General features: G+C 57.8%; 1 protein-coding gene across 1 annotated transcript; it reads right to left on the bottom strand.

Annotated features, from left to right (window-relative positions):
* Positions 1 to 11,705: 11,705 nt before the first annotated feature.
* POU3F1 (POU class 3 homeobox 1) lies at positions 11,706 to 12,875 on the bottom strand (the record flags this gene model as incomplete). The annotated part of the gene is made up of 1 exon (XM_084300701.1): positions 11,706 to 12,875. One exon carries the CDS (start codon positions 12,873 to 12,875, stop codon positions 11,706 to 11,708), a length of 1,170 nt encoding a protein of 389 aa, XP_084156827.1.
* Between the last annotated feature and the right edge of the window lie 503 nt (positions 12,876 to 13,378).

Consider the following 13,378-nt stretch of genomic DNA (forward strand, 5'->3'; position numbering starts at 1 on the left):
AGCTGAGCCTGTGTCATGCCACGGTGCCACCACCCATGGGGCAACCAGGGCAGGAGGCTGCAGGCCAGGGCTCTCCCAGCCCTAATTGCGCAGGTTCTGGGTGGCGAAGCACCCGGCCCCACCTGGGCAGGAGCTGCTGATTAAGGGCTAAGCAAGCACTCTCCTGCCCAAAGCTCACGTTCTCGCTTAATTGAATCCGATTGATTGAGAAGCTAAAAGCAGCCCTGGCTTAGAGCGCTGCAGATGGTGCCTGGGAGCAGGGCAGTGTGCTGAACCCTTAAAAGCATTGGCACCAAGGGCAGACTCAGCCTTGCTCCCTTAGAGTGCCTCCCGCGTCGTTATTAGGAACGGGAACCAGCAGCAGGGCAGCTCCAGGGGAATATTATTTATCGTCCTCGAAGGCTGCACAAACAACCTCTTATTCTTGCCCCCTCTGCCCTCGGTGGGCGGGCTGCGCTCCCACGGAGAGTTCAAGGGAAGGAAGTGTGCATCTGCGGGGCCGTGTGGGGGCAGCCGGCTCTGAAGTGCTCTGACCACGAGCCCCCGCGGTCGGGCACGGTGCCCGGCAGACCTGCAGCCCCAGCATGAGCTGCGTGCGAGCAGCTGCGTCCCCTGGTATTGCTGGAGCAGAGCGATGCAGGATCGATCCCACCACAACCAGCCCTCCAAGGGAAGGGGCAGGTGCTGAGGTCCTTCCAAGTGTAGGGGAAAAAGTCCCTGGGTGCTGCTGGCGTCCCAGGGCATCGGGATGCAGCCCTGGGGTGTTGCCACGCCGAGTGACAGCTCGTGCTCTGCCGGTGCAAACGCCAGGACCTGTGCACGCAGCGAGCCTGGCAGCAGGACACCACCAGGCACTTCTCCTGACACTGCCTGCCCCACCTCTGCCCAGCCTTTGCTCACCTTGTGCTTGTCTTTTTGGGTGCGTTTTTCAAGCATTCGGTGCTGGCACCTCCGCAAAAGGAGGTGCAGTACGTACTTTATTAACTCTGCTACTTTCTTCTCCGCTAATTAAAATCAAATTATAGCTGATGCGCGCTGCGTACTTTGCAGCTAGAGCCGCCTGCTTTCCTGCCCTGCTCTCTGAAATCTTTGGCACTGAAGAAATTTGTTTCACCTGCTGGGCTGAGCATGGTGCAGCCCCATGGAGCTGGGGGTGCCCAAGATCTGGGGACCCCATGCTCTGGGCTTTACTCCTTGGGGCCATGCTGGGCTGGGGCCAGGCTTCCCCAGCTGAGAGGAAGGGCATCAGTGCAGCACCCGCTCAGCTCACATCCCGTGGGCCTGGAAATCATGAGCCAGAGACTGTTTGCACCCATCCTGCACCCAGGGAGAGCCCTGGCCCATCAGGGTGCTGCTCACCCAGCGGTGGTGAGCACAGCAAGAAGCTCAGCTCAGCATGGCCCTTGCCGTATGGGACCTGGGGAGAGGAAGGGGTGCCCCAGGCCAGCTCCCACCCAGCATCCCCTTAACGAAGCCACTACACGGGATTTTTTTTCCTTGGGGAAGCGGTGGAGTTCCTGCAGAAAGCCAAGGCTTCCCCCGTGGCCCTTGTGCCGGTGCTGGCAGGAGCCATGTTTGGAGCCATACATCATCGATGGAAGGTACCTAATGATATATTGCCCTAATACATCGCCATGGCAACAGTGCTCTAATAATGTATTATTCTAATGTGTTACCCAAGCGCATGTTCTTCCCCGTGATGTATGGCTGGGATCTCTGTGCTCCGCCAAGCCCAGACGTGACAAAGCTCCCCTGACCGCCACGCGCTGTCCCCAGTGCCACCGCCGCAGGGGACACTCCGTCCGCCCCAGGGACGTCCTGGTGCTGTGCAGGGTGGTTTATATGGTGCATTGGGAAATAATGAGGTGCTTGCTCCCACCTCCACCGGTGTCCTCGGGCAGAGCTGGGACCATGGCATGGGCACAAGCACCCTCCTGGGCTGCCACCATCACCCCCCCGGGGCGGAGGCACAGCGCGGTGCTGGTGCAGCTGCAACGCATGGCCCGAAACGCATTCCTCTCCTGGCATTTGGAAAGTTCAGCAGGGGAAGTGACGGCTGGTTGTGCATTTCTCCAACCCCTTCCAAGGTAGCGAGGCCACCCAGCACCCCGGGTTCGCTCATTAACAATGAAAATACCAGCTGGAATTCTCCTGCTGCCCGCGACAGGGCCAGCATTGTTTCCAGTTCACACTATCTTTTTGACCATTCAAATGCCATTAATTCAGTCACCCCAACGCGTAGGACAGTTATCTGAAATGTTTTCCCAAACAGCTCCGTGACTATAGAGCACCGATTCATGGCATTGCTCGGGGACATCTGCGCGGAGCGAGGCGCGGCGGCGAGCTGAATGCGCCCTGTGTGGAGCCCGGATTCCACCGAGGAGCGGGGAAAGCCGGCGGACAGAAAGGCTGAATGAATGGCAGGAGAAATCATTTCATCTATGCAAATCCCTGCCAAGCTCCCCGCGCAGCTGCCGTCAGCGGGGAGCTCAGCCCCGCCACGCAGGAAGATTTTTTGTTGTGCACCGAGCGGCTGCGCGAGGGCCCGCGGCCCCACAGCCCCCCAGCTGCTGCCCCCTGCGTCCGCTGTGCCTGTGCTGAGACACCCGGCCCTGGCAGAAAACCCCTAGAGAGTGAAAGCTAATTACCGGCTTAAAGCTAATTACACCTTCCTTGGCCCTAAAAGGAGCAGCAGCGTTGCGTGGCTCAGTGCTGGCAGCAGTGATTGGAGAGGCAGAAGCGGCGGCGATGCTCTGGGGACCCGGAGCGAGCCCTGCAGGGGCCTGGCTGCCCCCCCAGGATGGTGACAGCTCCGTGCCCCCCCTGCCAGCAGCAGGGGTGGGAGGCAGAAAGGAAAGCACAAGTGGAGAGTGGGGGCTCTGCAGCCTCGGGTCCCGCACAGGAGGCTGAGGAGTCGTGATGCCTGCAGGGCTGGAGGCGATCCTGGTGAAGGGACAGCGAGCTCGGAGGCCGTGGGGTGCTGTGCTTGTCCTGCCTGCCACAAGGCAGCAGCCACCGGTCCCCAGCCTCAGGGTCAGCTGTGCTGTGGCTGCCCAAACCCACACCAGGACACGGGGACGGTGTTGGACCAGGCACTTTTTTTGGGGCCAGGCACTTTGGAGACCCAAACCCAGACACCCAGAGCAGGGTCCCCTGGCACAGAGCAGCCTGAGCATCCCACCCAGGGCTCTGCTGCACCCCCACCACCCCCAGCTTCTCCCCGCAGGGCTGAACCCTGCAGGAGCTGCCCTCCCTGCTCCACCTTTGTGCTGCTCCCGTGCTGTGCCTGGGCAGACCCCAGCCTCTGAGCACTTCGGGGGGGACAGCAGTGACAAATTACAGCATCAGCAGCAGAGAAACAGGGAAAGCGAGGGACCAAAGGAGGAATGATTGCATTATCAATAGCGTTTCCAATAGCTGATGGATGAGGGCACCCAAACGATTTTTAAGGTTTCAGGAGAAGCCTTTCCAAACGGCAGCGTGAAGGCAAAGCCTGCATTAATCCAGGGCCTCCTGAGGGATTCGTGCAGGGATGTGCACGGCAGTGCTGCCTGCAGGCAGCCCATGTGCTCGGCACCCTGCTGTGGGTGAGCAGGGACCCTCCCCTTGTCCCATGGGGACGGGAACAGCCCCAAGAGCTCGCAGAGGGATGAACACGCTGACAGGTGGCTCAGTGACCCTCTTCCAAACTTCTGAGCTTGTTCACCATCAGGTGAGTGAGTGCTCACTATGTGGGTTTTGGGGAAAAAACATTCTTTTTGGAAGGCATCTGAAGGCTGCCTACTTGCTGCAGAGAAAGCCTGCTGCTGTCACCAAGACTAAAAACCGGGAACATCAAGGAAAAGCTTGCTGAATTTGGGGAGCTGGAATTACACAGCAACAGCCAGCCTCTTCTAATGAAGTGGAAAGGTTTCCTCCCAGAGGCAGGGTGCAGCTGCCCACCCCATACGGCGATGTCCCAGCCCCACGGTGCTGTGGGTCGGGCAGAGCCGTGGGGGAAACAGCCCCACAACATCCTTCTGTGCTGAAAACTGGCAGGTCTCCAGGCTGGGGTTTCAGGGGATAATCTGTAGATTGAATATTAATGAATATTATTATTAGTTGGAAGGGCTGCGCTGGCTTCACTACACTGCCAATTGCGTGTCTTGATTTTTTTTTCCCCCATACCAAACACAAAGGGCAATTCCAGCCCAGCTGGTGATTCAGGAGAAGCAACCTAAGGTGTATGGGCACAGATGATCCTCACCACATCCAGCCCATGCCACTTGGCCTCAACTGCTTCAAACCCTTGCTCAGATACGGGATCTTTGTCTCACTTGGGTCCCTGCTGTCCTTCCTCCTGCAAACTCATTGTGCTTCGTAACCATTCCCAGCCCTGGTGCTCTGGAGGGCAGGAGCATCAACGGGATCTCTACTAGCATAAATCATTTTTTAGCTAAAAAAAAATAATGATTTTTTCCTTGGAGGAAAGGGGCAGGCCCAGGGAGCTGGGGCTCGGCTGGTGGGAGCCCATTTTGGGGGAGCACTGCTCGGGGAGCAGCAGCATCCAGAGGGGAGCCGAGCGAGGGTGCTGCAGCAGCACTGGCCGGGGCCCTGCAGCCCGGAGGGGCCCCTCGCCCTCCCCAGAGCTCAGCAACCCACCGTGATTTATGTGGCACTCGTGCAATTGATGTGCTTTGTGCCTGGGGACAGTTAAATGGTAGCTCTGTCATTAGTTTAAGCAGAGGTTAAAGGTGATCAATAACAAGGGTTTCATGCCCAATTGATCACCCCTCGCTATTTATTTCTGGCTTTTGCTTTCCATCCCGTGGTGCTTTTAGAAATAGTAATTAAAGACATAACAAGTGTTCCACTAAGCAGAATATCAAACGCTCCGGGGATCGATCCCGCACGCTTCCCTCGGTGCCGCCGAGCTGTCCCTGCCCCAGCAGCATCTGGGGGCCGTGAGCCCCAACCTGGGGGCACAGCGTGGTGGAGGGTGCCAGGATGGGGGGCATTTACCTGCAGAGCAGATCCGACCTTTTTGTTCCTGCAGCACCCAGCTGTGGCCCCAAATCTCAGCCCCACGCTGTGCCCCAACACCCCCAGCTCACCCCAAATGCAGCACCCAGATGTGACCCACGGAGAGGAGCCCATGGGTTGGCAAACATTCAGGGATTATTTCTGGTTTTGTCTTTCTGGTGACCACAGCCACTTTCTGGAGGTGGCAGATGTCCCTGGCTGTGCCTTCAGCAGGGACAGGGAGCTGCAGGCAGGTGGGACAAGGCTGCTGCCGACCCCACACGGCTCTTCATGACCCGGGGGTGGGAGAGGGCAGGGTGCTGTGCTACCAGAAGTGCCCAGCAGCCTGAAAACCGAGGGAGAGACAGCCAGCAGTGGGATCCTTCAGGAGCTGGGAAGGTTCACATCACAGCTCACCGCGTTAGGAGCTAAGCTGCTCCAAGGAGCTGCACGTTCTCACTGGAAAATGAAATTGAGTGCTGCTGTTGGGAATAAACAGTCATTTTAAGAAAAAAAAAAAAAAAAAAAAAAGAGCTCAGAAGCCTTCTGTCAGGAGCAAATCCCCTTTGTGTTTCCATGCCCAACAATGAGAGCACAGCTCTCACACCTACCTTGGGCCATGCAGGGCAGGAGGGCTGCAGGGCTGCAGATGTCTGCTGCTTCTTTTGGCCCTGTTTGCTGCAGGAGCATCCTTCACAGGGACAAGGATGATGATGTGCAGGCTGCTCTGCAGGCACTGGCGGGCTCAGCACGTGTCCTCCACACAGAGGAGCGCGGGTGACTCCAGCTCTGCTCCCTGAAGTGATAACGTTCAAAGGAAAAACCCCACAACACAACACCTCGTGTGGTTCACAGCCTGTGCCACGAGACACGAGGTTTGCCTGTGGTGGAGGTTGGCAGGGTCACGCAGCCTGCCACGTACCCAGCTTCTCCTCCGTGGCTGCAGGGACCGGCAGCAGCCGGGCTGAGGCACAGCAGAGCCCCGAGTGGCACCCAAGGGACCATCAGCACCCTGTCGGATCCTCCCAGGCTCTGCAGCACGAGTCGGTGCACCTGATCAGGAGAGAAGTGATCGTATGTGCCCACATCAGGAGAACAGAAGAGGAAAGAAGAGCAACAGGAGATCTGGGAGCAAAGTCTGGGAGCTCTGATACCCTGATCCTAGAGGAAAGTCTCTGCTGCAGGTCTGGCCACTGCCCTTGGGACTGCAGCTCCGTGACTGCCTGTGCTGCTCTCAATCTACTTGAAAAGCCATCACTTCAATTTTCAGGTTTAAAAAAATGACTGAACAAAACTTTTCCGCTTTATATATGTAATTAAAGACACCTGATGCAATGGCCTGACTCTTCAAAACCAAGCCTGCAAGTGACTGCAAAAGATGCAAACATGGCAATCTCTACTTCTCTATTTCCTAGAGTTTTTTGGCTGCAAATTTAAAGCCAGCACCATCTCAAAGCTGCACGAAGGGTGAGCAGGAGGCACTAATACACACTGAGCTCAAGGCACTGAAAAGCCATAGGATTAACACAACGAAATGAAAAACTGCCCATTGCCTTCCCCACACCTTGCAGCGATCCCCTGGCGAGGGGCAGGCACTTCCACGGAGCACCTGACAGCTCTGGTGCGTGCTCATGACATCTGCAAGGATTTGTGGGCGCTATTTTGTTCCCTTTCCAGGCACCCAGCTGTGCAGGATACGGCCCCCGGGACAGGGAGCTGCAGAGTTTCAGCTCCCCACAGCCCTTCCTAAACCCAGCGACAAAAAAGCCAGCTTGGAAGCACTGCAGAAGAAATACTGCTCTTCGGCATGCTGCCTGCTGTCCCTCCTGGCCTCACAGCAACCGCTGCAGGGATTAAAAAGCAAAAGGACCTGGGAGAGCAATAACCCAGCAGAGGGGTCGGGGTGTGCAGGGCTCTGCGGGGCTGCAAGAGTCAGCATGCCCACAAGGAAATCCAGCAGGGTGCTGGAGGTGTGACACAGCTTCATGGGGCAGGGTGCTCCAAAATAGAATAAAATTGATAAAAAAATACCTTTAAAGTTTGGCAGGGACAGCGCTCCCCTCTGTAGCAGGTGCTCTCAGGTGCAGGAGCCAGGGCGCCGCGCGCTAACACATCCCTGCTCTGCGCCGCTTCCAGCCGATAACATTCGTTTTGACCAACCCCCAAAATAATGCGATATCGAGGAGCATGAAACATTCATGAGGGCTGATCTAACGTGCACGTTAGATGTGGCACACAGCACCGCGCGCCCTAATGCTGCCTCTGCAGCCTCGTAATCCCCGTGCCCGGCGTGATAGGCTGCGCGCTGGAGCCAGCTCTCATTAGTCCTAATTGAAACGAGGGGGAACTTTTGCAGGCGAGTTTCCATGAATCACAAAGGCAAACATCTGCTGATTGCCCTTATTGGTATTTCTGTGCCCAGGTGAGAGCTGCGAGCACAGTTATGCTCAGCAGCAAATGACAAGCGGGAGCGATGCCGGGCGCCCGCACATCAGCGCTGCTCGGTGCCGTGGGGCTGTATGAAAGGTTTAAGGAGCTGCTGCCCCGTGCCTTCCCCAAACACCGTGGTGCTGAGCAGAGCCTGTGCCCTGCTCCTGCAGGTTGTTGGGGCTGCTTCTTCCATGAGGCTCTGCCCTGCCAGGTCTGAGCAGTGCTAAGGATGTCAGCGAGCCCAGACACTGTCCCCTGCGGGCACGTAGAGGACACTGGGGGCTTACAACAGCCCCCCAGGCCCTGCCCAGAGCTGATCAGCTCCTGGGCGCGCTCCCCTCCTGCACCCAAACCCAGTTTGTCAGCTGGGACGGGCTTCTCTCTGACACCCGGCTGCAAGGAGCAGCACGAGGCGGGCAGGGAGCTGCAGATCCCCTGTGGGCACAAACCCCTTTTCCTGCCGGTACCCACAAAGTAACAGCACCGACTGAGCCCTCCCGGGGCTGATCCAGCCCCAACCAAGCAGCGGCAGCATTAGTTAAAGCATCGAGTTAAAGCGCATGCAAACATCGGTGGCGTTAGCACAGAATTAAAATATACGCTCAGGCAGGCGGTGCTGAAATCCCTCCTTGCCGGAGAGCCAGCGAGCAGGGACGGGTCGAGGTAGGAACGAGCTTCCAGGGCACTCATGCTGATGCTCCACATTTACACGTAGAGACGAGCTCCTGAGCTGCTGCTTTAGCTGCTCGGGGACAGTCTGCACGGCCGGCTGCCATCGGGCTCTGAGCAGGTTGCAGTGAGCAGAGATTGGATTCAGCTGAAAGCATAAAATGAATACGGCATCAATAATTACACGAGACCGTGCCTAGCAAGGCAGAGTGCTGGGCTGAGTCCCTCCTGCACTTCTTACAGGACAAGCACTCCCTGCAAGTGGCAGCGGTGACAGTCTAAGACAAGAAATCTTAGAACCAAGGTGGATTTTGGCATGCCACAACCTTCTCCTAAGCACACAGGAAAACCGAGCAGCAGCTAAGCACCTTCTTTATATTTATATATCTTTCTTCTATATATAGCAACTAACTACCCCCCCTTATAAAAATAATAATAATAATAAAAAAAATAAACAGCAGTCTGCTGAATATTGCCTGCCTTAGAGAAAAATGCAGTTTCCTAAAATCGCGGATATCCAGCATAGGGCAGAGCAGCTCCTGCTGCTCCTCTGCAGTTCCTGCAGCTCCTGCTGCTCCACTGCCTCACCTCCACAGACCCCAGCCCTTGCTTCCTGGCCAGGAGCGGGACAGGGGAGCTCAGGACACTGCTGCTCATGCTGCAGGGGACGGCTTCAGCCCAGTGCCGAGCAAGCGAGGCCAAAGCAGAGCCCCCGTGCATGTGCAGAGCTCCCCACGGGGTTGCAGGCAGCAGTGCCCAGCACTCCCGGTCCTGGGTCACGGGACAGGGACGCACAGAGCTCCCCTGCCCTTTCCTTGTCCTGTTTGGAATATTTTGCACATCCTCCTTGGAATATTCTTCTGTTTTGTTTGTGCATCGCTAAGCAGCTCTTTATACGTCTGCTTTTCCTTCACGTACCAACATCACAGTCCTACCTTCATGCACTTGGCTCCTGGTCCAACCGTACAAGCTCATACCTTCACTTCAGCGAGAAAAAAAACAGAAGAAAAAAAAAAACAAAAACAAAAGAAGAAAATATATATAAAAAAGCAACTCTCCCTCCAGTAATTGCTATTTAATCCTTGACCAAGAAAACTAACAAGTTCTCCTAAGTGAGGCGAACCTTTGGGGCATTTGCTTCGCAGAGCAGCTGAGCACCGCGGCGCTGCACAAATCAGATATATGAAGTGTATTTTATTTTTGCTGCTCAACAGCACGAGAGAGCTAACGCAGCGGGGCCGCCGGCGCCTTATCCAATCTGACAAAGCGCACAACCCAAGGGTGCTCGTCCTCCCCGGCACTCACAGCGCATCTCATCCGTTACAGGAACGCGATGTGAAAACTGACCCTTCCCTCCCAAGTATGAGCGTGAATCCTCTTTGCCAGGCAGGTCGGTTCAGAGAGAGGCTACTGAAATCACTCCTAGCCTAGAAAAGCCGTGCACTTACTCATTCAATGCAAACAAGAGTTTGTTTCCTTGAAAAAGAATAAATATATAGAGCCTTTTGTTTGGTGGGTCTTCCTTACAGCCCGGCTGTCAGCGAGATTCTTAAGGAAAGGCTGCAGAGTTGCAGCGTTACCAAACATCGAGCACAATGGGCTGTGTGTGAAGCACACAAAAGAACAGCTAAGGGAAGATTTCACTGTTGATAATAAATTTAAATACTTTCTCGCCACATCAACTTGAACCCTTGTTTCCATGCATTTATCATCACGCTCCTGTACTTTTTTTTTTTTTAAGCAGAGTGTTTAATCTAAGCTACCGCATACACTCAGCAATTTAGAAATTAGAAAATATTCAGTAAACACAGAAAAACTTTTAGAACCCAGGACTTACTTTAACAGCCCTACAGTTCCGTGCTTTTATAGGAAAAAGTCACATCAGCAAGAAAAGGAATTGAAGCCTGAAACAAACCTGACAAAACACACAGTGCCCATCGAATCCTTCACGTGTGATTTCTGGCTACGCTCTGCGTGCCAAGGGAAGTTGTTAATGCACTGACCTGCAGCACCGGCCAGCTGATTTGTTCAAAGTGAGCCACAGCTCTCCGTACTTGCAAGCAAACAGGGGTTAACGAAATAACTGCTCAGAGCGACTTTATTTTAAAATCTCAAAAACAGTTTAGCAGAATTCTGAACGAGCAACACTTTGCATTTTTGAATGGTCCAATACGGAATACCTACAGTGAGAGATGTTGAGAACGCAATAATTCATTACATGATCCACTGCAAATGCGTTGCTGCTTAGGGAAATTTACACACAGATACACCCCAAAGGCACAGAATGCAACAAAACCAAGCTGTAGCAAACACAAGAATTTTCATGTGGAGATTTGAAAGCGTAAATTACATTTGATATGTAAAAAATACATTTATATCTGAATTTATACGCAGGGTTATCACTAGGAGATCCCTTTTCAGCCTGCTCTTTCACAGCACGTACTTCGTACCAAGGGTTGAGCAGGGAAACTAGTGAGTGCCAGACGTTCAAGACCATACGTTAAGTTCTCTGCTAAATAAAAAGAAAGCATTTGGTGCTTTACCACCGGATTTCTAAGTATTTCCCCAGTGCAAGAGCTCTGCATAGGCACGTTTCAAAAGTTCTCCCGACACACACAAAACACCGCCGGAATCAAAGGACCCGCAAAGGCAAACTCAATCCTCACGTGCGACTTTTCTTGGCGTCTGCTGCTGCAAGAGAAGAGGTTAAGGAGAGCTGCGAGCTGATCCTTCCACAAACAGAAGAGCACGGCAGCGACATTTTCAGCCTCTCCCGGCGTAACCACAAACCAGCGGGGCACGGAGCCACGGAGGGGGAAAGCGGTGGCATCGGAAAACCCTGGAGCGCGCTTGGGGCGAGGAGAGGGAGTCTTCCTTGCTACCCCGCGGGGCGTTATTTCGTTATTTCGGTGAGCAGCGGGGAGAAGTCACGCTTCCTGGACGGCAAAAAGTTGCGGTCGGGGCAGCGAAAAGCTCCGCACCCCCAGCACCGCGGCCGGCCGCTCGCACAAGCGCCCCGACGGAGCCCCCGGGGAGCTGGGGGGGGACAACGGGGGCAGCCTCAGGACAACGGCGACCCCTCGGGGGTCACCTCGGGAGCCCGGTCCCGTCCCCGCAGCCCGCAAAGACGACACGAGACCGGTTCCTGGGTAAATGGTTTATGTAAGTAATAAAATATTTACTATAACATAAATAGAAACGCACCCTCGCAGTCTACAGTGGTTTTTGCAATAAAGATACAAACAAAAAACCGAAACCAAAGGGGAAAGGGGGGGGGGGGAGACTGGGGTGGGGGACGAACCGAACCTACCAACGGGAGGGGCAGAGCTCCGCGCACGGTTAGAAAATAAATAGAAACGGGCCGGGAGCGCGGCGCGGTGCCCTCGGGGCGAGCCCGGCGGCCGCAGCGGGGGCTCCGGCGGCCCCGCGGGGGAGGGAATAAATTAGAGATCGCAAACCTTTGGCTACTTCTGCTGCGGCCGGCGCCCCCAATAAATAGCGCTGCGGGCGGGCGGCCGGGCCGGGCCAGTCCGAGGAATAAATTATAGGGGCGGCCGCTCCCGCTCCGCCGCCGCCGTCGGGGCTCGGCGGCGGGGCCGGGGCAGTCAGGGCACGGCGGCGGGGAGCCCGTGGTGCAGCGGCGAGGTGTCCGCCTGTGCGTAAACGTCCTCCATCGGGGGGTGCGGGCCCCCGGCCGGCGTCATGCGCTTCTCCTTCTGCCGCCGGTTGCAGAACCAGACCCGCACCACCTCCTTCTCCAGCTGCAGGGAGTCCGCCAGGGAGGTGATCTCGTGCGCCGAGGGCTTGGGGCACTTGAGGAAGTGGTTCTCCAGGGCGCCCTTGACGCCCACCTCGATGGAGGTGCGCTTCTTGCGCTTCCTGCCCTGCGCCGCGATCTTGTCCAGGTTGGTGGGGCTGCCCGTGCTGGAGTCCGTCTCCTCCAGCCACTTGTTGAGCAGCGGCTTCAGCTTGCACATGTTCTTGAAGCTCAGCTGCAGCGCCTCGAAGCGGCAGATGGTGGTCTGCGAGAAGACGTTCCCGTACAGGGTGCCCAGCGCCAGCCCCACGTCGGCCTGCGTGAAGCCCAGCTTGATCCGCCGCTGCTTGAACTGCTTGGCGAACTGCTCCAGGTCGTCGGAGCTGGGCGCGTCCTCGTCCGACGGCTCGGGCGGCCCCAGCGGCGGCGGCGAGGCCGCCAGCTCGTGGCCCCCGGCCTCCTCGGCTCCCAGCGGGTCCCGCAGCCCGTGGTGCAGCGCGGGGCCGGGCGGGCCCAGCATGCCGTTGAGCCCCCCGTAGGGCTGCGCGTACAGCAGCGGCTGCCCCGACGGCGGCGACATGGGCGGCAGGTGGTGCGCTCCGCCCTGCGCCCAGCCGCCCGCCGCGCCGCCCGCCGCCGCCTGGTGCACGAGGTGCGGCCGGTGATGGAAAGCGGCCGGCGGAGGAGGAGGAGGAGGAGGGGGGGGCAGCTCATCGCGGGGCCCCCCCGGGCCGCCCTTGCCGTGCTCGGCCGCCGCCAGGTGCGCCCCACCGGGGGGTCCCCCGCCGCCTCCTCCACCTCCTCCACCACCACCACCACCTCCTCCTCCGCTGCCCCAATCCGTGCCGGCGCTGGGCAGCCACTGGTGGTGCGGCAGCGCGGCGGGGGCCAGCCCCTGCAGGTAGTCGTGGTGCATCATCTTCTGCACGTCGCGGTACGTGGCGGCCTGCGGCAGCCGCTCCCCGTCGGGGTGCAGCAGCGCGGCGCCGCGCGGCAGGTACTGGGCGGCGGCGGCCATGGCCGTGTGCGCCGCGCCGCCCCGCGCCCCGCTTTAGAGCCCCGCGCCGCGCCGCCGCGCCGCCGCGCGCCGGCCACGCCCCCCGCGCCCCATTGGCCCGCCGCCGGCGCGCGCCGCTCGCCTATAGGCGGGGAGGCGGCAGGGGGGCGCGCCCCCCGCGGGCCCGGCTGCTATTGGTGGCAGGGAGGGGAGGCGGCGGGTGGGATTGGTGAAGGGGGCGTGGTCTGAATGGGGCGGGGGGAGGGAGGAGGGCGGGGATTGGAGGAGGGGCGTTCATTCATGCCGGGCGGCTCGCGGCCACGTGGGGTGGTGGGGGGCGAAGGGCGCGGGGCTGGGGAGGGGCAGGGGGGTGCGGGGCGGGGATGGGATGGGATGGGATGGGATGGGATGGGATGGGATGGGATGGGATGGGATGGGATGGGATGGGATGGGATGGGATGGGATGGGATGGGACAGGACGAGACGGTACTGGACGGGATGGGGCAGGGTGTGCTTTGTGGGAC

The sequence above is a fragment of the Netta rufina genome (genome assembly GCF_964035555.1).
Source record: "Netta rufina genome assembly, chromosome: 23".
Classification (NCBI taxonomy): domain Eukaryota; kingdom Metazoa; phylum Chordata; class Aves; order Anseriformes; family Anatidae; genus Netta; species Netta rufina.